This window comes from Oratosquilla oratoria, chromosome 20 (assembly GCF_046742065.1).
Source record: "Oratosquilla oratoria isolate Oo_2021 chromosome 20, ASM4674206v1, whole genome shotgun sequence".
NCBI lineage: Eukaryota > Metazoa > Arthropoda > Malacostraca > Stomatopoda > Squillidae > Oratosquilla > Oratosquilla oratoria.
The window spans coordinates 29271286-29297186 of record NC_134796.1 but is presented as its reverse complement, the minus strand read 5'-3'; the positions used below and the strand labels follow the sequence as shown (position 1 = coordinate 29297186).

Below are 25901 nucleotides of genomic sequence, written 5' to 3'. Positions count from 1 at the left end.
GGTAGTGAGTCAGGGGTTGGAGATGATTGAAGAAAATGGAGAAAAGTGGGAGGTGAGCCAGATGTTGTTTGCTGACGACAGTGCACTTTAACAGGATCAGAGGAAGGATTGAGGAAGTTAGTGGCAGAGTTTAAAAAAGTGTGTGAAAGAAGAAAGCTGAAGATAAATGTGGGCAAAATTAAGGAGATGAGATGTACAAGGGGAGAGAGTGACAGCAGGCTGGAAGTGAGCATTAAGGTTGAGAGACTGGAGGAAGTGGATAGTTTTAGATACTTGGGTGCGAATGTGGCAGGAAAGGGAGGAGTGGGGGTGGAGGTAGAATGTAGATTGAGAGAAGCAAGTAAATGCCTTGATGGATTAAAGTGTAATGAGAAAGAGACATCTGGGAATGGATGCTAAGAGGAGGTTATATGAAGGAGTGATTGTACCAACAACACTAAACGGGGCAGAAACATGGAATATGAGAGAGGAAGAGAGAAGGAGTTTGAATGTATTTGAGATGAAATGTCTGAGAAGTATGTAGGGGTTACTAGGCTAGATAGAGTGAGAAATGAGGAGGTGAGGAGGAGAACAGGGGTGGAAAGGGAGCTAGGAGATAAGGTTGATGAAAGAGTATTGGGATGGTTTGGACACATGGAAAGAATGAGTGAAGAAAGATTAGTAAAAGAAGTGTGGAAGCCAGAGGTGGAAGGAGTGAATATGAGAGGGCGTCCTAGGATGAGATGGATGGATGGATGGGGTGAAGGGGGCTTTGGGGAAGAGAGGAATGTCTGTGGAGGAAGGACGGGAGAGGATAGAAGATAGGGGTGAATGGAGAGGGGTTGTGTATAGATGATGCTGTGATGCATGAGGGGGGGATGGGGGGTGAGGAAGTATGTATGAGAAACAAATTGATGCAGCCTGGATTTCTCCCCGTCTTCTCCTTTTCTGCATGAGGGGATGGAGAGGGGGGGTCGCCGAATTTATGAAGCGGCCTTGCTGTGGATGTGCTGTGTCTTGCGACACTGCTTCTGACCCAGGGCAGTGGACAGGATGCAGGGATGACCCGTCATCCAGGAGGTGCCAAGATAAGGGGGAGGGAGGAGGGTGGATGGGAGTGGAATATATAGGAAATGGAATGGGTGGGAGTGGTTTCTATGCCTTTTTCCTATTGGCTACCCCCCTGTGTAGAGGGAAAAAGCCTTTGGTATACATATGTATGAGTTTCTCTGTACACCTTTTAATTTTTTCTTTTGTTATATATACCATAATGAGTAAGTTTACCCTAGACTTTTCACAGGTTTCAGTTTGGAGTTCACTTTGGGTGTTTCATTTATGAATACAGAGCTAAAATAATTGTTTTAAATATTACACATTACTTCATTTGAATATTCAAGTTGACCATCAGCAGATAATAGTGGACCAATGTGATTCCAAATACAGTGTTTAGGGAGAATGTCAAGCATAAGTACACATGGGAGAGGGTGGTGGATGGAAGGGTGTCAAATAGAGCGTTAATGGACTATATAGTGGTGACGAGGAGTTGTTTGCTGATGACACTGCACTTGTAGCAGGGTCAGAGGAGGGATTGAGGAAGTTAGTGACAGAGTTTGAGGTGTGTGAAAGGAAGCTGAAGATAAACGTGGGCAAAAGTAAGGTGATGAGATGTACGAGTACAAGGGGAGAGAGTGGCAGCAGGCTGGAAGTGAGTATTAAGGGAGAGAGACTGGAGGAAGTGGATAGTTTTAGATACTTGGGTGCAAATGTGACAGGAAAGGGAGGAGTGGGGGTGGAGGTAGAAAGTAGATTGAGAGAAGCGAGTAAATGTCTTGGTGGATTAAAAAGTGTAATGAGAAATAAAGATTTGGGAATTGATACTAAGAGGAGATTGTATGAAGGAGTGATTGTGCCAACAGCACTGTATGGGGCAGAAACATGAAACATAAGAGAGGAAGAGAGAAGGAGTTTGAATATGTTTGAGATGATATGTCTGAGAAGTATGATGGGGGTTACCAGGCTGGATAGAGTGAGCAATGAAAAGGTGAGGAGGAGAACAGGGGTGAAAAGGGAGTTGGGAGATAGGGTTGATGAAAGAGTATTAGTATGGTTTGGACACATGGAAAGAATAAGTGAAGAAAGATTAGTAAAAGAAGTATGGAAGGCAGAGATGGAAGGAGTGAATATGAGTGGGCATCCTAGGATGAGATGGATGGATGGGGTAAAAGGGCCATTAAGAAAGAGAGGAATGTCTGTTGAGGAAGGACCGGAGAGGACAGAAGATAGGGGTGAATGGAGAAGGGTGGTGTATGGATGATGGTGTGATGCATAAGGGGGTGGGGGATAATAGAATAGTAAATTGACACAGCCTGAAGGGATTTCTCCACATCTTCTCCTTTACTGCATGAGGGAGGGTAGCTGAATTAATGAAGCGGTCTTGCCGTGGATGTGGTGTGTTTTGCGACACTGCTTGTGACCCAGGGCAGTGGACGGGATGCAGGGATGACCCGTCATCCAGGAGGTGCCAAGATGTGAGGGAGGGAAGAGGGTGGAGGGTAGTGTAGTATGTAGGGGATGGAATGGGTGGGAGTGGTTTCTATGCCCCTTTTTTTTTTTTTTTTTTTTTTTTTTTTTTTTTTTTTTTTTTTTTTTTTTTTTTTCACGTAAGGGGGAAAAAAGCCTTTGGTATATGTATGTATATTAATACTGTTTTACTGTAGTGTAATTTTCTTTTCTTTTTTTTCTCATTCATTTAATTATATCTTTATTGCAGAAACCACTTCTGATTTGCATCATATTTGTTAACCCCAGTGACCCGCAACTGCAAGAATCATTCATGTTTGACCTGGGTTTTCCATCCATCAGTAAAGAAAAATTGTGGATCAATGACCTGTAATTTTTGAAGAAGTAACTTTACCAGCCAGTGTTGTTCATCAGGGAGGAAGAATTAGAGGTGATCAACTTGACGAGAACTTGTAAGAGCTCAGCTGGGTTTTTTTTTCTGTCAGACAGGGATTAGTGAAATTTTAGTGAAAAGGGTGATGATATTCCTCAGAACCCTGCCTTACTGCCTCATATTGCATGAAATGACATATAGATCAGGATAAAAAAGAATGTAGAAATACTTGTCTTCATTTCAGAAAATGTTCAGCAGAAATCTTTTCAGTACTTAGAATTCAGATCATAACTTGTGTTCATACATTAGTAGACATAAGTTTTGTATATCGGATATATGTTAAGTCTCTAGACTGGGCTCTGTCTATTCCATTTGTATTGCCTTCACCTTACTGCATTAGGCAGGGAGAGACTGAAATCTATCAGTTAGAAAAGAAACATTGATAAGATGGTGTGGTGAAAAAAGTAAATGAACAGAGATGAAGAATGACAAGATGATGTTTTGAATCACAATGGCAAAAGCCGACAAGACTGTGAGAATAAACACCTTGTGAGATCGAAACCTTTATTAGTACTACGTTTCGCTTGTTACAGCTTTTTCAAGTACAGACATGACACACACTCTGAGCACATATAAGCCAACAGGGAAGGAACTGGGAGAGGTTATCAGGGAGGGGTGGGTGGTAGGTGGAGGGGGAGGAGGGGGACGGGTGGGACTTGGTGGAGACAAAGGAGGACATTTCGGACATCGCCCCTCCTATAATCCATCTGTTACCCGCATTAAATAAATGTATGAAATGTCCCCCTTAGTCCACTTCAACAAACTGTCCAAAATGTCCTCCTTTGTCTCCACCAAGTCCCACCCGTCCCCCTCCTCCCCCTCCACCTACCACCCACCCCTCCCTGATAACCTCTCCCAGTTCCTTCCCTGTTGGCTTATATGTGCTCAGAGTGTGTGTCATGTCTGTACTTGAAAAAGCTGTAACAAGCGAAACGTAGTACTAATAAAGGTTTCGATCTCACAAGGTGTTTATTCTCACAAGATGATGTTTGCTGAAATGCTGTTTTCATCTGTTGCATAAATTTTGAGTAGATAAGGATAGGAGTTGCCATGTGAATCAGTGGGTGTAAACCAGCTGTGGGTGTTGAGTCCTCTGTTGTAGGACTGTAGATGGAGGATTCTAAAGATATGACAGAAATAACCTCTCAAACTTTGAATGAGGAATGGTGAAATTGGGACTAAAATAAAGAACATAGGAAGACAATTTTTATTTTCTTTACTTACACAAATGACTGCTGTACAAATGCTAAAAGTTCTGAAACAATTCATACTAGGAAATGGGGATACATTAAATGTATAGCTATATACTTGTTAAAAGATATCAAATTGTCATACATACACAGAAGAGCACAACAATCTAGTAATAATAACTTTCCTTCAGCTTCACCTACTGGTAACCTGCAGCCCTACAATAGCTGACTATGGTCTTTAGGCCTTCCCACAGATCTCTCTGAGAAGAAACATTGGACTGTTGCATGTGTTGTATTGGTGTGAGACTGTTTCAATCACCATCTCAGATAGGAGTTGGGGGGAGGGGTATTGCAGGCAGTCATTAGTTGCCAGCTTTTCTAAAGGTGGAGGAGTCATTTAATGAGGATTAACCAGCCCTTCCATCCTTGAGAAGAATATCACACCAAAGATGCAGTAATTGAGGTGGTGAAGGAGTGATTTAAGGGAGGTAGTATAATGAAGATAGAAGTTAAGAGTGATAAGTATGTTTTTGGATTTGACTGCAGTCATAAAAAAAGGCTGTGTGACAAGTTCATAGAGAAGTCAATAGTCCCTAAGATATCAACTATACAGATCAAATTGTAAATACCCTATATGGGGAAGGTCAAGGAAATACAGTTGAAGTTGATAAAGAGAGATCTCAGGCCCACTCTAGAGACCATGCTCCAGCCCCTTGGGGCTACATCTGTAAATGCAGGTGAGGGTATCAATGGATTTTAAAGAGATGGTGGCTGAGAAATGATTCTCCCTAACATCCATCTCAAAAGACCACTTTCAGGTACCCATTGTCGGTCTCACATCAAAGTAGTTTTCATAGAGTATGAAGAGAATTCTTGAGAAAACTGTAAAAAGGTTAAAAGCAAGTGTTTTTATGGGGTATGAAAGGTTCTCAGGCTGACGTTAGAAGACAGCCACCTGGAAGACACAGGTTGAAGAGTTGAATTTACGGAAAAACTTGCCATATATAGTCAGGCACACATTTGAGATTCATTCACACAAGAATATAGGGTGTCATCCCTCCTGATACCATTCATTGGACAAGTTGGCACAGTTTCTGAATTGGTATTTCCCAATGGGACTCAAGTCTACTTTTAGACTTCAAAGTGAGTGGAGGGCATAAGGATTTCTAATATAAAATGACTGAAGAGATGCTGTTCTTCCTTTCATTCCTGGGTTATCACTAACATGGACTCAAATATATATAAAAATTATATAGATTTAAGGCTTAAAGACTACATGAGCATACAATAATGATATTGAGGACTGAAGACATCATATAAAGACATAGGTTGACTTTGTTGCAACTAATATACTGATATGCACATTTCTAAACCTAATCATAATAGCAGGCACTGTTCAGTCTGTTGTGTTACCCCAGTTCCCTCTTGTCCCCAGGAAACCAGTCATGGCCACTGGTTCAGCCTACAGATCATTTCATGAAAAGGTTTTGTGTTATTGTCTAGTAAGAACAAGTGTGAGACTAGTATGAGGTGTTAGATGTCTTATGTGTAGCAGTTGCATCTGGAGCAAAGTGTTTGCTGGCCACCCAATTTTGTGTTAGTACTGTCTTAATGTAGGGTGGTGATTTGAATGCCAGTGCAATTTTTGCTTGTCTTGTGAGTGACTTTTTTACTGGGCTGACTTCCAAAGGAGTTTAGTGAAGCAGTTGTTTGTGTTTTTTTTTTTTGTATAGACATATTGCAGGGTAAATGGTGGATAGGTTATTATAGATGAGTAGAATACTGCTAAGATTGTTTTTATGTTTTTATGTTGCATTTGGTGGAGTGTGTGTGTGTGCTATGATGTGAGGGATTGGTGAGTTCAAGGGGTCTTGTGGAGAATGGTGTGGTTATCATTCTTATGTGGTCTTCTTTGGAAAAAAATTTTGCTTTCTGAGTGTGATGGTCTGTTGTTGTTCTATCTATTTACCAAGGATCCCCCCCCCCCTTACAAGGGAGGTAGCCAAGTCAAAAGGCAAGTACCCTCTGTCTGTTCTATTGTCAATTATTATCTTTAATGTTTTCTTTTGTGATGTTTGAGAAATTAATTTATTTTCTTAATCATTTAATACCATGCTGTGGGTACATAGCAAAATGTATTTCTTATGAGTTGTTTATATCAATTAATCTGTTGCCTCAGGTCACTCTTGCAGGAGGCCCACAGCTTCCAGATTACTAGATTGACCCACAAGTAACTAAGGAAGATGTATTGGGTTGTAAGATTCAGGCTAGAGTAGGACAGTGTAGTATGAGGTATTCTGTGTCTTCTATGTAGTGATTGTATCTGGGGCAATTTGATTTTGTGGTAGAGGTGTTAATATACAGCAATAATTGTTTCTACTGTCCAAATACTGTGCCTGCTACAATTCTTAGTGTGTTAATTTTATTATCTGCTTTTGCTGTGAGCTCCAACTGTAATGGTATAACTGTACGATCCAAGTAATGGCATGCCTGAGACCTAAAGTAGCAAATGTGTTCACCTACATGTAATATATAGGAAAATAACTATGTGGGGCCCTATCTCTTTCTCTAATTATCATACCTAGTTTTGAATTCACCTATGGCTTTAGCTTGGGTTATATCATCTAAACTATTTCTGGAGTTGATTCACCTTCATGGAAAACTTTCTTAACAAATTCTGCAGATGTGACTATCTTTAATTTGTTCCAATGACCTTGTAACACACTCTCAATCCAAACCAAAAGGTCTGTCAGATTAAGGTAATACTTTAAATGACCTGAACACTGATCATGTCACCTCATTCTTTTAAAGATGGCAGGTCCAGTGATGGTCTCTCTGTATACAATTTATCTGCAAGGCTTAGAACCAATTTAGTTGCTGATTTTTCTTTTCTTGATTTTGTTATATCCTTTATCTTGATGTAAAAATATCTTAATTTAAGTGTTTTTATGTAATTGAAGTGCACATTAGTTCCTGTCCATCCTCAACAATATGTACAAACATATTTTTACTTCAATATGAATCCTTGGAGCACATGTAATGGATTTTGGTGACTGGTTAGGTGCGTCATCAGATCTTCCTGGCTGGTAGAGTGAAGGCAAGTTTTTTCAATTAGTTAAAATGGTTCGCAAGGTATTCATCTGTGGCCAGCTCATCATATTCTTCATCAATCTCTTCTGGGCACTGGATACACCTAAGAACAATTAAGAGGTAAATATAATCCTTAGTAGCAATGAGGACTTTTGACTGGCTTATCACACAAGCATGTACATTCTACTGCCACTACAGCAGTTTCCAAATAGGTGGGTGGGGTCCACCCAACAAATGTAAGATGAGTTATGTAGCTCAATTTAAGATCATTTAGGTGAACGCAAAACCATATTACTAATGTTGAATTCAGCATAGGATAACCAGTAAACAATATGATATTGCAGGCAATGGCATGATTCAGGAATATTGTATTTAGAGGTAAGTTTAAAGGCCGAGAGGCTGAACAAATGGAGAGCTATAAGTACTTGGGGTTACATATAGCAGGAAATAAAGGAGTAAGGGTGAAGGTGAATTATAAAGTAACGGGAGTAGGAGTGGAGGTAAATTAGATTAAGGGAAGCAAGTAAATGTCTAAGGGAACAAAAAAAAATGTCATGATAAATAGATATCTGGGGATGAATACAAATGAAAGACAGAGGAAGTGATTGTGCACTGTATAGAGCACACTTGGAATTTGAGGAAGGCAAAAAGGAAGTCCAAAAGTATTTAGGAGGTATAGTAGTTGTTGTGAGGCTAGATAATCAAAGAATGGTGAGATGATTTGGGTATATGGAAAGAGTAAAGAAAAATTAATATAGAGTCAATAGCAAAGTAAATGGGGGTGGCACTTGAGGTGAAGTCCAAAAATGAGATGGATGGATAAGGTGAAAGGGGCACTGGGTGTAAAAGGGATGTATTTGGAGCAAGGAAGAATGAATGGAGAATGGTTGTACATACATATACCAAAGGCTCTTTTCCCTCTTACATGGGAGGTAGCCAAAAAACAAAGGCATAAAAACCATCCCCACCCATTCCATCTCTATTACACTCCACTCCCCTCCACCCTTTTCCCTCCCTCTTATCTTGGCACCTCCTGGATGATGAGTCATCCCTGCATCTTGTCCACTACCCAGGGTAGTGTCGCAAGATGCACCACATCCACACCAAGGCCGCTTCATTAAATCATTAAACCTCATGCAGAAAAGGAAAAGATAGGGAGAAATCCCTTCAGGCTGCATCAATTTTTTCTCACACATACTGCCTCATCCTCCATCCCCACCCATTCCACCTCATGCATCACAACATCATCCATACACAACCATTCTCCATTCACCCCTGTCTTCTGTCCTCTCCTGTCCTTCCTCAACAGACATTCCCCTCTTCCCCAAAGCCCCTTTTACCCCGTCCATCCATCTCATCCTAAGTCACCCCCTCATCTTCACTCCTTCAACACCTCTTTTACTAGTTTTTCTTCACTCATTCTTTCCATGTGTCCAAACCATCACAATACTTTTTCATCCACCCTACCTCCCAATTCCCTTTCCACCCCCATTCTCCTCCACATTTTTCACTCTATCCAGCCTAGTAACCCCTATCATACTAGGGAACAACAACAACAACAACAACTACTACCATCACAAAGGATTACAAAGGCAGAGCATGCCGACAGGAGACCTTTTGGTCCATATCTAGGTCGGATGCGGGAAAAAAAAATCATAATAAAATAATAATTATAAAAAAAAACTATAATAATGTATGCAACAAACAAAATACATAAATAAATGCATAGGTATAGTTGAATAACAAACAAACAGGTAAACAGTGAATAATAATAAATTGACATAACTAATAATAAATGAAAATCAAACAGACAAATAATATAAAATAAATTATAATCATTACAGTATCTTGCTTAGGTGTTTATCTAAATGAGTCTTAAAGCTTCGAACTGTACTACATTGCACTACCTGTGCAGCAAGTTTATTCCATTCATTAACTACACGGTTGGCAAAGTTGTTTCTACCTACTTCCAAATTGAATCTATTTCCGGATAGCTTGAGACCATTGTTTCTTGTCTGATTCTCATTCAATGTGAAAATTTTGTCACTTTTGATGTTGTGAATTCCCTTTAGACCTGTATCAAGTCACCTCTGGATTTGAAATCATGGATTGCATTGTGGCATTTATGGCAGTTCCCTACCACTACCACCTGCAAGACTTGCTCCTCTGCTAAAAGTTCTGTAAATGTAGCATTTGTTTATTTTATTCTAAATTATCCATGAGTTGAGATGAAAGGGAGGAAAGGGTGGTGGATGGAAATGCAATGTGTGGGAGTGGGTATGTGCCTTTTGAGATTGGCTACCTCCCCTATAATGGGGGAAAAAGCCCTTAGTATTTGCTGCATGTTATTGTGGCAAAGTAGCATGCAGTTGATACTTTAGGGTCTATATGGGGTGCCCCTACGGACCAGAGCCACACATCATTTTGTCTGTGATATAGGAAAACTCTGTTCATAGAGAAATGATGACACTTTTATACTACGACTGTCCCTCCGTTATGCTGTCCCCCAACCCCTTGTTACTGTCCTGTACAATTTCTCTGAATATTCATTTCCTTTTTCACCTACCTACCCTGTGGTGGGGGCAAAAGAATACTGCCACCAAGTATTTCCACTTGGATCGTAAGAGGCAAGAAAAATGGGATGGGGACTGGGACGAGGCATCCTTCTCCCTGTAGCCCCACAAGGGACATTCCTAAAAAAAGTAAAGGCATAAGAGGGTCTATGAATTTTCCAACCAGCACCCTAAGGTTTGGGTCTTTTAATGTGCGTGGATGTGGTACAGATGTGAGTAAAAGGGAAGAGATAGGTAGTATGTTTGTGAGAAGATAGATGTGTTGGCTTTGAGTGAAACTAAGTTGAGAGGGAAGGGCGAGTGTAAGTGGGAGGTTATCAGGAGTGAAGAGAGGGCGAGGGAGAGAAGGGGTGGCTATACTAGTAAGTGGAGTGGAAGGAGGTTTCATCAAGGATAATGTGGATGAAAGTGAAACTGGGAAAGGAGATGTGGGTTTTTGTAAGTGCATATGGGCCTGGTAGTGAGAAGAGTATAGAAGAAAGGAAGGCTTTTTGGATGGAATTAAATGAGTGCATAGAGGGATTAGGGAGAAATGTCAATGTAATAGTACTGGGAGACCTTAATGCTAGGGTAGGAAATTAACCAATTGACGAAGTGGTCAGGAAATGTGGAGTTCCAGGAAAGAATTGTAGTGGAGAGTTGATGGTGGAGATATGTCTAGAAAGAGAGTTGATGATAGCAAATATAGTGTTTCAGAAGAAAGGCAAGCATAAGTACACATGAGAGAGGGTGGTAGATAGAGCATTAATGGACTATGTAATGGTAGGTAGGAGTATAATAGGAAGAGTTAAGGATGTACCTGTGCTAAGGGGAGAGAGTGGAGGAATAGATCATTTTTTGGTGGAAGGTAAGTTGAGCATGGAGGATAGATGGAGAAAGAGGAAAAGGACAAGAGGTAGGGAGGTGCTTAGAGTGAACTCTTTAAATGAAAAGGAAAAGGAGGTGGAGTACAAGAAGAAGCTAAGAGAGGAGTAGGAGGGAGTGAAGGATAGAGTAGAGCTAGGAGTGGAGGAGGAATGGGGATGGTTCAAGGAGGGAGTCACAAAGTGTGCAAAGATGGTGTGTGGAACAAGAAGGACAGGAGGAAATAGAAGGAAGGGTAGTGAAAGGTAGGATGAGGAAACAAAGAAGGTTGTAGAAGATAAAAAGCAAGCTTTCACAGATTGGTTACAAAATAGGACGAGGGAGTCATATGAGAGGTACAAAGAAAAGAAAAGAGAAGTAAAGCACAAGGTAAAGGAGGCAAAGAGGAGAGCAGATGTGAAATGGGGTAAGAGTATGACAGAAAATTTTAAAAGTGATAAAAATATGTTTTGAAAAGAAATTAAGAAAGGAAGAGGAGGTGAATTAAGTAGAGAAGAAAAGGTAAAAGGTGCAGATGGAGAGATGATAATGGAGGAGAAGGCAGTAAGGGGAAGATGGGCAGAATATTTTAGGGAGTTGCTAAATGTGAGGGAGGATAGGTAGGGAAAGATAGTTGCAGTGAGAAATGCTAAGAAAATGACTGTGATGAGTGAGGAAAATGGAGGAGAAATAAGGAAAGATGAAGTGAAGGCAGTTGTTAAGATGATGAAAGCAGGTAAGGCACCTGGTCTGGATGGATGCCATGAAGAATGTCTAAAAAAAAAAAGGAGGTACAGTGATGGTGGACTGGCTGATGAAGTTATTTAATGTTTGTTTAAGAGAGGGTAGAGTGCCGGAGGACTGGAGGAATGCCTGTATAGTTCCACTTTAGAAGGGAAAAGGGGACAAGTGTGAGTGTAGTAGCTTCAGAGGGTTTAGCTTGTTAAGTGTAGTTGGGAAGGCTTATGGGAGGATCTTGATTGAGAGGATTAGGAGAGGAACAGAAGGAGTAATTGGTGAGGAACAGTGTGGATTTAGGATAGGTTGTGTAGATCAGATTTTTGTGGTAAGACAGATATATGAAAAAGCTATAGGAAAGGGGAAGGATGTTTTTTGGGCTTTTATGGATCTGGAAAAGGCTTAAGACAGGGTAGACAGGAAGGCACTGTGGGAGGTTTTGTGGATATACAGGATAGGAGGAAAGCTTCTTGTAGCTGTCAAGAGTTTTTATGAGAGTAGTAGAGCATGTGTCAGGATTAGAAATGGAGACAGTGAGTGGTTCAAGGATGGGGTGGTACAAGAGGTAAATCCAAGGGTGGTGGGTCAGGGTTTGGAGATGGTTAAAGAAAATGGAGAAAAGTGGGAGGTGAGCCAGCTGTTGTTTACGGATGACACTGCGCTTGTGGCAGGATCGGAGGAGGGATTGAGGAAGTTGGTGACAGAGTTTGGGAGAGTGTGTGAAAGAAGAAACCTGAAGATAAATGTGGGTAAAAGTAAGGTGATGAGATGTACAAGGGGTGAAAGTGGCAGCAGACTGGAAGTGAACATTAAGGGAGAGCGACTGGAGGAAGTGGATAATTTTAGATACTTGGGTGCAAATGTGGCAGGAAAAGGTGGAGTGAAGGTGGAGGTAGAATGTAGATTGAGAGAAGCGAGTAAATGCCTTGAATTAAAAAGTGTAATGAGGAATAGACATTTGGGAATGGATGCTATGAAGGAGTGATTGTGCCAACAACACTGTATGGGGCAGAAACATGGAACATACAAGAGGAAGAGAGAAGGAGTTTGAATGTGTTTGAGATGAGGTGTCTGAGAAGTATGATGGGGGTTACTAGGCTAGATAGAGTGAGAAATGAGGAGGTGAGGAGGAGAACAGGGGTGGAAAGGGAGTTGGGAGATAGGGTTGATGAAAGAGTATTAGGATGGTTTGGACACATGGAAAGAATGAGTGAAAAAAGACTAGTAAAAGAGGTATGGAAGGCAGATGAAGAGAGAGTGAACATGAGGGGACGTCCTAGGATGAGGTGGATGGATGGGGTGAAGGGGGCTTTGAGGAAGAGGGGAATGTCTGTTGAGGAAGGACGGGAGAGGACAGAAGACAGGGGTGAATGGAGAATGGTTGTATATGGATGATGTTGTGATGCATGAGGTGGAATGGGGGGTGAGGTAGTATGTGTGAGCAAAATTTGACGCAGCCCGAAGGGATTTCTCCCCGTCTTCTCCTTTTATGCATGGGAGGATTGAGAGGGGGGGGGGTCGCCGATTTAATGAAGCGGCCTTGCTGTGGATGTGCTGTGACTTGCGACACTGCCTCTGACCCAGGGCAGTGGACAAGGTGCAGGGATGACCCGTCATCCAGGATGTGCTAAGATAAGAGGGAGGGTGGAGGGGAGTGGAGTGTATTTAGGGATGGAATGGGTGGGAATGATTATATGGCTTTTTCTTTTCGGCTACCTCCCTTGAAAGGGGGGGAAAAGCCTTGGTATATGAATGTATATAGATAGACAGCCTAGCGAAAGGTGTCATTAAAAAAAGAAAAAAAAATTGTGCTTTTATGGAAAAACTAATGCTTAGGTACAATTGAGTCTGGTAAGAGAAGCATGGCTCTATCCAGCCTATTACATAAGCCAATATGCAGGCTGCTGAACTGTGATGTCCACTCACCCAGCCAGCCACCTAATCCAATCCTATTACTGCTAAGTGTCAAGTTATTTTACAACACTACTTCACATGGTGGTCTTCCTACCTGCTCTCATTGAGTCCATAATTGATGCAGGTGGATCCAACACACTCACAGCAGCCATCATAGAACCAACGGTAGGACTGTGCACCCATGGATCCACAGGCCTCCTTGCACTTGTTCCATGACATACACTGTGACAAGAAAGCTACAGTACAATTTACTGTCACTTGCTGCTCAACTCCTGGAATATCCTGTGTCTCTTTTGCTGGAAGGAAATAATTAATCAGAAAGGAGAAAGCTAGAATACATTGTAAGATACTTCAGTGGTTGAAGAATAAACTAACAAAATCACCAACTACATGTAAACTGGACCATAATGCAACTATTACAGAGCAGACACTGCAAACATCTGCACAAAATCTCTTCACAACATGACTTACTTAGCTTATACACAACATTCTGCATGGAACTCATTTCAGTTATGCTGATGTCAATGGGGAAGGTGAAGGATGTCCAGTGAAGCTCTAGGTGCTTGTCTTTTGTCATGAGCTCAAATAATTCTTGATATCCTGCCTCTGTTTCACCCACCTGGGAGTCACGAGGATGCTTCTTGATGGCAGGGGGTTTGCACATTCCTGGAATTGTGCATCAAGGAACCACATAAGTGGCATGATCCCAGATTATCATGTACCAAGGGCCTCTTCTCCCTTAAGGGTGGTAGCCAGTCAAGGCATACACCCACTCCCACCCATTTCCCTCTTATCCACCACCCTTGTTTCCCTCTCATCTTATTCCCTTATGGATGAAGGGTCATTCCCATCTCCTGCACACTGCTTGGGTCAGACGTAGTGCAGCAAGACACACTACATCCACAGCAGGGATGTTTTACTTACACAATTACCCTCCCTTCTCATCCCCTCATATGGAGGGAGTGCCACTGTATAAGTGAAGCAGCCCTGCTTTGGATGTATTGTGTCTTGCTGCATTGCTTCTGACTCAGGCAGTGGGCAGGAGACAGGGGAAATTCTGATTACAGACAACAGCTATAATATTAACAAAGAACATGGAAGAGTTGTTGGAACCATCCTGCCACACTGTGCTGCAATAGCCCTCCTGGTGGTTAAACTGAGGGGAAGCCCAATGACTGAAAATGTGTTCTCTGCCACATGGTCTGCCTTCATCTAGACATACTGAGGGATGTCTATGTAGATTCACTGAAGGTTTTAGTGTAAAGGTAGACTGTGCAGATGATAGGAAGGTATTGGACTGTCTTTGAACTTTAATCACTCATGCATGAAGCAAGTTATCCATAATCCATACAAGGCTTGATCAACAAGAGGGAAGTACTGCACAGTTAGTGAAAGAACATTTGTGTTTAGCTTAGAACCAGTTAGTATACAGCTAATGATTTTGTCATCCTAAAGGAGACCTTTGTAGTGTGAAACTCAAAAGTAAAGTTAGATCAGTGAAGAACTGGAGCTGAAAAAGGTAAATCCTAATGAATTAAAGACCAAACCAGAGATATTTTTTGGGAATGGGTGTAAAGTATGAAAATGGAGTATTTACAATTAGAAACCTTTGAATAAATTAGGGTGGGGGGAAATGATTGTTTATTAAGAATAGAAAGCTAAGGAGAGTGTGGCTAATTTAAAAGGTATAAGTGGTAGCAGAAATAAAGAAAGGTAATTCAATACACAGAGAACGAGTACAGAAAGCAACATGTGTAGGAAGTTGAATGAATCCATACACAAAAAATATTGCACTTACCAACACATGAACAGCACTCAAAGTAAAGGTGTGCTAAACATTTAGCACAGTCTGCACATGTGTAGTTGTCTACTTTCTTAAGAGCTTGGAGGTCACAGTTGCATGACTGTGTAAGCATGCACTTGCTAACTTGGCTTGCACAAACAGCCTCATTGCAACCACTGGAAAAGGTGATGTGAAATGCAAGGAGAACCACCGTGACAGCTATGACATACACACCACATCGCCGTACCCCAGACATGATGTAGCTGCGTGAGCAAGCCTGTAATTGAAATAACACTTGAATGTAGTGCTATATGGTATGGTTGTATTATTTCTCTGAATAATCATGTAAACAGAGTTCAACCATGGGTGGATTCAGAAAAAAACGGGATTTCAATCAACTGAGACTCCATTTTGCCTTGCATCTGACATCAGCTGAAGAAAAAAAAGTGAACGTAATTTTATCTTGTGCCATGTCTGCCAACTTGACCACATATACAAAAATTTGCCATATTAGATTATATGAAAATGACTATATAGAACACATTAAAAACCAAGATCACACCAAGAGACTAATGGCGAGGCAGGATTGGCATAAGGTATGGAAAATTAATTTGAAAACAAGAGCAAGTCTTAGTGGGAAGTTAGGGAACATTACCTGATGAGGTATGTAATCTGAATTTGACCACACCCACACTTTTTAAACAGCAAACAAATTAACTAGTTATTTTAAGCCAGAGACAAGGTAAATTTAGTTTGGGATCATCTTTGATTAAAATGAAAGTGACTGGGTTTGGGTAATTTTAAGACTCCTTTATCAGTTCAAAATTCATGGCAAACCCCGAACAGTCTAGTAATTGAAGGTTTATCACCCCCCCCCCTCACTAAACTATTAAATTAGGTGCTTAGCTTTGATCAAAGCCATATGTGCTTGGACACACCGAACATATAGCAGTAACTTTGAACCAGATTTATAAAATACCGCGCCTCAATTATGACAATTAAAATATCGAACAGGAATCTAATAGTCTGGGCGAAAAAAAAAATCCGATACCAGAACCATGATCTAATAAGGCGTATTTTCAAAAGGTATTTTCGTTCTGAATGTTAGATTTCCCAACTAGATATTCACGTGAATATAAGAACACGATTCAACCATTGGCGAATAAATTTGCAATGTCAGACAAACGCATTTCTCTCCACCCAATATTTTTTATAATGTAGATTACATCAAATTTGGATTAAAAATCCAGTTGTTTTTATTGCTACGTTCTACAGGCTTTGCCACCACTTTCCTTGTTGGTGTGTCTTTTTATTATGGGATTATGAAATTTCGAACTAGTCCAGAACCCAGTGGTAGGGTGACCATTTCCAAAAAGAACACTGCATATCGATTATTATAATATACAGTAATATATATATATATGTATGTATGTATAACTTAAAGTGAGTAATATTTTTCACTAATAAAACAAATACCTGTATTTCTTACCAAGTTACAACACAAAACCTAGTTGTATCCTCACATTGATTGCCTGGAGGTTTATTTCTTTTTATTTCTGCCCTCTTTCTTTTCGGCATTTTCAGACTCCTTACCCTCATAAATTAATTTCCAAACCACACTGCACGGTGGCCACATCAGGACTGCAGCCCAGTATATGAGATGTGAATCATGCAATCACACGTTCACAACATTGGTCTTGTGCAGTCCCTGTCTACTTCGGCTGCCGAGTTCCGACGTTGACCTTGGCCTGGGTACTCCCACATAATTTAATTGTACGGCATTATTGTTTACCTAGGGTTATTTATTTATTAATTTATCTATTATTGTCACACCCCAAGAAAGGAGGACAAATGCACGTCCGGCGTAAGGTTGCGCCGGATGGAGGACAAAGTGCTCAAAAGGAGGACTGTCCTCCCTAAAGGAGGACGTCTGGCCACCTGGCCACCCTATCCAGTGGGCACTTACATTTTAGAATACCAAATGCTCATATTCTAACCAATACATATTAACCACCCATCAAATATTTTATAAAGACTCGTAAGTTCGATCAGAATATTAGGTTATACTTACACGAGCAGATACAAATATTTTATTTAAATCTAACTACAGCGCATCCTGATGGAACGAAATATTTATAAACAGTACGCAATATTCTGGACTGTAAATCGCCCATAATCAATCGATTATTCTGACCTTCTGAATCCACTCATGAACAAAGGCCTCTCTCATATCATTCCATCACTCGCACGACTGCGCCAGCATCTGCCCTTTTCCACCCTTCCCGCCTCGCGACGTATACTCGATATAACACTTGCTCCATCGCTCATCGTTTGTTAGTGCTACCGTTGACCTGCCAAATCTCACTTCTCTTTCACCGCTTCCACAATATATTTCACTCCAGTCTGCTCTCCCACCCAACTTACTTGTTTCAGCATTATTCCCATCATTGATCTTTCCATTCTCCTCTGTGCACTCCTTAGCCCTGTTTCCATTGCCTTTAACATTTCCCAAGTTTCGAATCCAGGAAAAAATACCACTGGTAAAAATGCCACAGATAATAAAGTCACTGGTAAAAATGCCACAGGTATAAATGTCACAGGTAAAAAAAAGTCACAAACATGTTAATAATAATAAACAGCAAAAAGCAATAGGACAATGCTGTTTCTGCATCTATCTTTTATAGAAAGGTTAATTGTTTATTTTTTTAACTCTCAATAAAGGAAGATGCAGAACTGATGTTAAATCAGTGACTTGCTAAAAAATGTAAAATGGAACAAAATATTTTGTTTTTTATTAAAAATAGTAATAAAGTGTGTCAGCTGAGGTCAATATGACGACAGGTTTCCTCTCTACTGCCTGTCTCTATAGAATGGAAGTCCCTGAGGATAGCTAAGTGCTGTGGGGAGTGAACAATAGTTGGGTACAGTGAAAAGATATTAAGAAATAGTTTTCTGCCATGGCAATTATTCAAAGTAATAAGCGTGGTTCGAAAATCTGCTTCGATGAGTTCATGTATACCAATCAATCCAGTCGTAAAACCAAGGTATTGAGGGAAGAGTGTTAAAAGATCCAGTGGCCGCTGTCGAGCCAGTATAACAACAGATCTACATATAGAAAATCCAGCTTTAGAACAGCCTCACAACCATGCCTCGGATGATACCAAAATTCGTTTTGCCAAAGTACACAACTGGATGAAGGACCAAGCTGCCAGCACTCGAGACAAGCCACTCATATAGTCATGGTATGAGCCAGTGTGATGATGACGCAGGTGACATTTGCAAACGTACTCATCGCAACCAACGGCGTGCTCCTCCTATACCAAACAGGAATTGGTGAAACTATGCCAAGGAAACATAGAATACACAGAAGATTTAGAGATGGCCGAAGTCATGAACAATCACTTTAAATCTGTTTTCACCAGAGAGAAAATACCAAATTGTGACATAGACAAAAACAAGAAATCTCCCCTCATGAATGAGTTTACAGCATCACTAAAGGAAATATCAGAACATTTATCAAGGCTGGATGTCAGAAAATCACATGGCCCGGACGGTATTGCAAATTGGATTCTAAAGGAGTGCAAAGAAGAACTAACAGACAAAATACACATCTTAATAAACAGCTCACTCAAAGAAGGAAAGATACCCGAGGACTGGAAAAACGCTAACATTGTACCAATACACAAAGGAGGAAACAAAGAAGAACCCACCAACTATAGGCCAGTATCACTAACAAGCACCATAGCCAAAATTTGTGAGAAAATAATCAAGAATAGATGGGTAAAACATCTGGAAGACAATGACATATTAAACCCAAGACAATTCGGATTCAGACAAGGAAGATCATGCTCCACAAACTTAATATGCTTTTACTCAAGACTAATAGACATAGTGCAAGAAAGAAATGGATGGGCTGATTGTGCATTCCTAGACTTGCAAAAAGCCTTTGACAAAGTACCACACAGAAAACTACTAAAAAAACTGGAACACATAGGAGGAATACAGGGAAACCTACTAAAATGGATAGAGGACTTTCTGACTGGTAGAAAGATGAGAGTAGTGCTCAGAGAAAAATATTCAGACTGGAAAGAGGTGATCAGTGGAGTACCGCAAGGATCTGTGCTGGCACCAATAATGTTTGCTATCTATATGAATGACATGGATGAGGACGTGAACTGCTACATGAGCTTCTTTGCCGATGACGCCAAACTGCTAAGGAAAATAGAAACTGATGAGGACTGTGAAGCACTGCAAGAAGACCTAAATAGGGTATGGAACTGGAGTCAGAAATGGGAAGTGGACTTTAATACGAAGAAGTGTAGCATAATGGAGTTTGGAAAAAGCAAAAACAGAATATCAGGAAATTATACAATTGGAACCAAAGAAGTAAAGAAAGTAGGATCCGAAAAAGATTTGGGAGTAATTATCACGAACGACTTGTCCTATGATATACAGATTAACAAAATTGTCGGGGAGACTTACAACTTGCTAAGATCAATAAAAGTGGCGTTTACATACTTGGACGAAGACATGATGAAAAAAATATTGGTTACATTGATAAGGCCTAGATTAGAGTATGCAGCGACATTGTGGTCCCCCAGTACCAAAAAGAATATAAAGAAAATAGAAAGAATCCAAAGAGCAGCTACAAAAATGGCACCTGCACTTGCAAACCTATCATACGAAGAGAGATTGGCTAAACTGGAGTTACCGACACTGGAGCAAAGAAGAGAGAGAGGTGACCTATTGACCATCTACAGAATCATGAAAGGCACAGAGGTACTCGATAGTGAGAACTTACTTAACTGGGACAAAAGAAACACAAGAGGACATGGAAAGAAAATAAAAAAACATAGCTATAGAAGAGAACTGAAGAAAAACAGTTTTCCTCATAGAGTTTTGGACACTTGGAACAAACTGGACAATGGAATAGTATGCGCAAAAACCATTCATGAGTTTAAAAACAAACTAGACACTGCAAGATACAAAGGCGGGACAACACGAGCATAGCTCCCCTTCCCGCAAAATACAACTAGGTAAATCTGCTAAAAGATCTAGGTGAACTTTCTACTAAGTTTGCCCAGACAGTCGGCCCCCCAAGGATTTTTTACTCTATGATAACTGACCAAATGTAAACAACCGCAATATAGTGTTTGGTACCACTGGTGGGATCAGGCTTCTTTACTGGTGCTGATACCCTATATATGGATGGCAACTTTTCTATGGTTCCAAACATTTTCAAACAGATTTGTCATTCGTGTGCCTTTTGGGGATACAGCTGTTACTTCCGTGTACGTGCTTCTTCCAAACAAGAATTGACCTCCTACGAAGAACTCTTCCAGGCTATAGTTGATAAATGTGCAGACCTAAACCGAAATATTAATATGCAAACCATGGTGACTGACTGAAAATAACGTAATGAGAGCCGTCCTTGCAGCGTTTGGCCGCGACGTAGAAAGCTGTTTTTATCATGTCACGCAGTTCACTTGGCGTAAAATCCAAGAACTGGGTTTGGGAACAATGTATAATACCAATGCTGAAATATGTTTGTTTTGTGGCATGATTGATTCTCTATCTTTTTCTCCCCCTACCTCAAAACCGTCATTCCATAAGATCCAGCCGAGGAGCTGCTCATGTACAGTACTTCAATCGTACTTATGGTGGTGACTCCTTTCGCCTGATTCAAAAGCAAGTTCCCATATCCAGTGATGATGTCCTGATGCCTCTGAGAATGCGTCACATTCCACCTTTGTTTGCCCTCCTCTCCACACCTATGGAATGTGCATGACGCCACTGTACACACAACAATGCCCGCACCAACAACATCTGCGAAGGATGGAATAATAAATTCTTCAACCTCGTAGGTCACTACCATCTTTCACTCTGGCGCGTCATTGGTGGGTTCCAACGTGAAGAAGCGATAGTGAGCACCCTTATCCGGCAGGATGCTGTTGGCAACCTCACTCAAAGAAGAGTTCGTCGACGCTGGGTACGGCTACAGGAGCGCCAGCGCTATTTGCCTGTTACTCGACGAATGAGCAAGAAGAGTGTAGCGGAGTTTCTTCATGGCGTCGGCTGTAATATTCGCCTGAATCAACAGCAGTAAAGCACTTAATATAACTGAAAGACTGACTTTAATATTTTTGTTTGATTAACTTATCGACGCTATGTGTAGCTATAATACCACCATCGCCACGTGTGAGTTGCTCGACTGGAATCATCGTCTTCACCATCAATATGAAAAACATGGAATATGCATGTAATGCTGTTCTCAACCTGTACAATAACTGACCGACTGTCATAGGGTGGCCAGACGTCCTCCTTTTGAGCACTTTGCCCTCCATCCGTCGCAACCTCACGCCGGACGTGCATTTGTCCTCCTTTCTTGGTGTGTGACAAAAATAAATGAATAATCAAATAAATAAATTAATTAATTGATAAAGAATATATAGATAGATAAATAACCCTATTCAAATAAAGGAATGTGTAATATCTTAAACAATTATTTTAGCTCGGTATTCGTAAACGAAACACCTCACAGTGAACTCCAAACATAAACCTGTGAAAAGTCTAGGTTAAACTTACTACGGTAAGTATAACAAAACAAACAATTAAAAGGTGTATAGATAAACTCAAAGTTAATAAAACACCAGGGCCTGATGGTTGGCATCCAAGAATCTTATGACTTACTCGAATTCTACAACACACTTATATCGAACTATGACAAAAGAAACGCTATAGATTTAATATATCTAGATTTTGCAAAAGCTTTTGATACCGTCCCACACGAAAGACTACTTACTAAATTAGCTTCACACGGAATAAGTGGTAGCCTATTAGGTTAGACTAGTAATTGGTTGAATGGTCGAAAACAGAGAGTTGTTTTAGATGGAAATATGTTACAAGTGGTGTTCCTCAGGGTTCCGTTCTTGGGCCACTTCTATTCATAGTATATATAAATGATATAGACCATGGACTAAAATATACTATTTCCAAATTTGCTGATGATACAAAACTGTGCAGAATGGCAAATAATCACTTAAACCAATTAGATATTCAAGAAGATTTAGATAAATTACAGCAATGGTCTGAAAAGTGGCTAATGAAATTTAACACAAGTAAATGCAAGGTAATGCACATAGGTAAAAATAACAGTAAGTACGATTACAAGTTATTTGGAAATTCGTTAACAAAAGTGGATAGTGAAAAAGATCTCGGCGTAATTATCAGTAACGACCTCAAATCATCCAAGCATTGTATTTTAGCCTCTGAGAAAGCAAATAAGATTCTGGGACTGATTGCGCGATCTTTTGATTTCAAAAGTCCATCACTCATTAACAAGCTATATAAATCGTTAGTTCGTCCACATTTGGAATATACTGTTTCCGTATGGTCACCGAATCTCATTAAAGACATTGACAGACTGGAAAAAGTACACCGGCGAGCCACAAAACTGATCCCAAATGTCAAAAATAAATCATAGGAAAATCTACTAAAATATATGAATCTGTTTTCCCTAAAAAAGCGTACACTCAGAGGTGACTTGATACAGGTCTTTAAGATTCTAAAGGGAATTGACAAGATCAACAGTGACCAAATTTTCACATTGAATGAGAATCGGACAAGAAACAATGGTCTCAAACTGTCCGGAAATAGATTCAATTTGGAAGTAGGTAGAAACAACTTTGCCAACCGTGTAGTTAATGAATGGAATAAACTTCCTGCACAGGTAGTGCAATGTAGTTCAGTTCGAAGCTTTAAGAATCCTTTAGATAAACACCTAAGCAAGATGCTGTAATGATTATAATTTATTTTATGTTATTTGTTTTTGTTCTGTTATCATTTGTCTGTCTGATTTTCATTTATTATTAGTTATGTCAATTTATTATTATTTACTATTTACCTGTTTGTTTATTAATTAACTATACCTATGTATCTATTTGTGTATTTTATTTGTTATTTACATTTTGATATTTTTTATTTATTTTATCATTATGATTTTTGTTTCGCATCCGACCTAGATAAGGACCAAAAGGTCTCCTGTCGGCATGCTCCGCCTTTGTAATCCTTTGTAATCCTAGGCATATGATAATGCCGTACAATTCAATTATGCGGGAGTACCCAGGCCAAGGCCAACGTAACTCGGCAGCCGAAGTAGACAGGAACTGCACTGGACCGTTGTTGTGAACGGGATAGATCCAACTCGGCCCATTCAATGTAACCAAGTCGGCCCATTTTTTATAGCCAACTCTGCCCATTTTTACAGCCAACTCTGCCCATATTATAGCCAAATCTGCCCATTTAGTATAGTAGTATTTGTTCGTCAATCTTGCTTCCTTTTCTTCCACATACACTGAATAAGTTCTTAGTACTTTTCTGTATCTTTACTTTCTTCAAATATATATTTGAAATGCTGCAGAACACACGCACAGCAATATTACGCAATGGTAGGTGTAAAGGTTTTCTTCTTCCTTTCCATACATTATTTAATGACTATAATAACTGCATTTAGAAATAATTATAGGGCAAATCGTTTCCCTAAACATTATCAATTATTTGGTTGTTATAATTGTTTGAAAAGAAAGAAATGCTGAGAGAAAGGGGCTTACAAGTGCCATACACAAATGACGCCGGTATGCACAAACACCTCAGAAAAGTTGTCATTACCCTACGTACCAGCTGAGCATATTGAAGAACTATACGTAAGATTTTACAGAAAAACAAATGGATGTCAACCACTTGTTGATCTTTTGAATTATAAAGGGAATACGTCGATCGACTCGACTATTTGGCCTCCTACGTGATGTGCTTTTGGACAAAGCATACGCACAAATAACGATGTGGAAGGATGGCACCACCGGTTTAAATGTGAAAGCAAGAAAAGGACAGCTTAGTTTTTACTTGCTTATTAACCTATTACACAAGGAAGCCAGACTGGTTACACTACAAGTGCGTCTCCCGTCTGATGGAAAAGTTTTACACAAAGTACAAAATACAAAAAACAACATGGACTACTTGTAAAACTCTGGGAAGAATACACCGCTGGTGAGAGGTCGGGAAAAAATCTCCTTAGAGACGTATCTTACCACATCGCAGTGTACACTAGATAGTTTTTTAAACCATTGTTTTAACCATCCTTTACCAAAAAGTCCTAAAGACTATAAACTAACCAAGCAAGTGGGTCTGCCCCACATGTGTCATAACTCTTACTTCCTTCCATTTCATTCTTTCCTTCCACTAAACCCCCAATCCCCCCTCCTTCCCCCTCCCCCATCTTATCTATCCTGCCCTCTAAAAAAAAAGAATATCTTTACCATTCTTTTTTTTACTTTTATACTTTGATTTTTTAATCTACATCAACTTGTATTTTTATTTACATAACTTGTTTTTATATATGCCACGAATAAAAGTATTTAATAACTTTCGTTGTTTCTCTGTCCAAGCTACTTTTTGTTAACAATGGGCCGAGTTGGTATGCAGTGGACTGAGTTGGTAATGGGCCGAGATGGCAATGGGCCGAGATGGACCCAAAGCCTTTACCAGCTTTGGGTCCATCTCGGCCCATTGTTAACAAAAAGTAGCATGGACAGAGAAACAACGAGGTGGCCACGGTGCAGTGTGGTTTGGCAATTAATTTATGAGGTTAAGGAGTCTGAAAATGCCGAAAAGAAAGACTTTGTTAAACTTTGACTGGGCCTAAGAGTTTGGCAATCAAGGTGAGGATACAACTAGGTTTTGTGTTGAAATTTAGGTATTTGTTTTTTGTCGGTTTCATTAGAAATGAAAATTATTATTCACTTTCAGTTTATTATTATTATTATTATTATTATATATATATATATATATATATATATATATATATATATATATATATATATATATATATATATATATATATATATATATACTGTACATTATAATCATCGATAATCGATATGCAGTGTCCTCCTCTTTTGGAAAATTGGAAATGACCACCCTAACTTAGATACGTGATATATATATATATATATATATATATATATATACACACATATATATATATATAAATATATATATATATACATATATATACATACATATATACATATATGTATATATATACATATGTATATATATACATATATATATATATACATATATGTATATATATATACATATATATAAATATGCATATATATATATATATACATTTTTAATAGTGTCTATATGTACAAGTCATGTATTAGTGACTTTTTTACCGGCTGCCAGAAACCAAATGTGACATTTTTACCTGTGGTATTTTTACTGGTCAGCCAAGTAATGGCTAAGGGTAGAATCACTTGCCCACCAGACAAATGAGAAGTGGACACTGTCTTGTTCATCCATATTTTGTTCCCTATATTAACAAAAACATTACACAATACATCAGTAATGTGTTTCGGTGACTTTATACGAACTGTTTTATTGAACTAAATTCAAATCACACTTGCTCAAAGATACTAATAATTTTCACCAAAATTAACAATTACACAACATATCAACAATACAATTATCTAACTTGAAACGAACTGTTTTATTGAACTAAATTAACACCTACTCACCAATCATTTTCCCAAAATTAACAAATACATAACTACATATCATATCAATACCGCCAATCTCTGATTTGATATGAACTGTTTTATATAACTAAATTTAAATAATGAAATGCACAAAATTGGCATTGAGTTAATTTGTTAAAGCCTAATGGTTTGCACTGCGTGTACTTGTGTAAAATTGTGTATTTGTTATTTGGATGTAGTTGAATGAGGATTCATAAGCCAGAGAATAGCATGATTTGTGAAATGTAAAGTTCTGTA

The 25901-nt window shown here is 39.5% G+C and overlaps 2 protein-coding genes across 2 annotated transcripts in view; one reads left to right on the top strand and one right to left on the bottom strand.

Moving 5' to 3' along the window:
* The window catches only part of LOC143036430 (mucosa-associated lymphoid tissue lymphoma translocation protein 1-like), a gene marked incomplete at its 5' end in the record, with an annotated part of 107060 nt that extends 103572 nt beyond the window's left edge, over window positions 1-3488 (top strand). Inside the window, 1 exon segment of the mRNA XM_076203782.1 lies at window positions 2750-3488. Coding sequence (XP_076059897.1) covers window positions 2750-2872 — 123 coding nt within the window.
* A 639-nt stretch (window positions 3489-4127) lies between these two features.
* LOC143036428 (protein twisted gastrulation-like) lies at window positions 4128-15923 on the bottom strand. The gene is made up of 4 exons (XM_076203779.1): window positions 15079-15923; window positions 13752-13946; window positions 13375-13576; window positions 4128-7315 (listed from the first exon to the last, which is right to left on the bottom strand). The coding sequence occupies exons 1-4, from the start codon at window positions 15317-15319 to the stop codon at window positions 7234-7236; spliced, it is 720 nt and encodes a 239-aa protein (XP_076059894.1). The 5' UTR covers window positions 15320-15923; the 3' UTR covers window positions 4128-7233.
* Between the last annotated feature and the right edge of the window lie 9978 nt (window positions 15924-25901).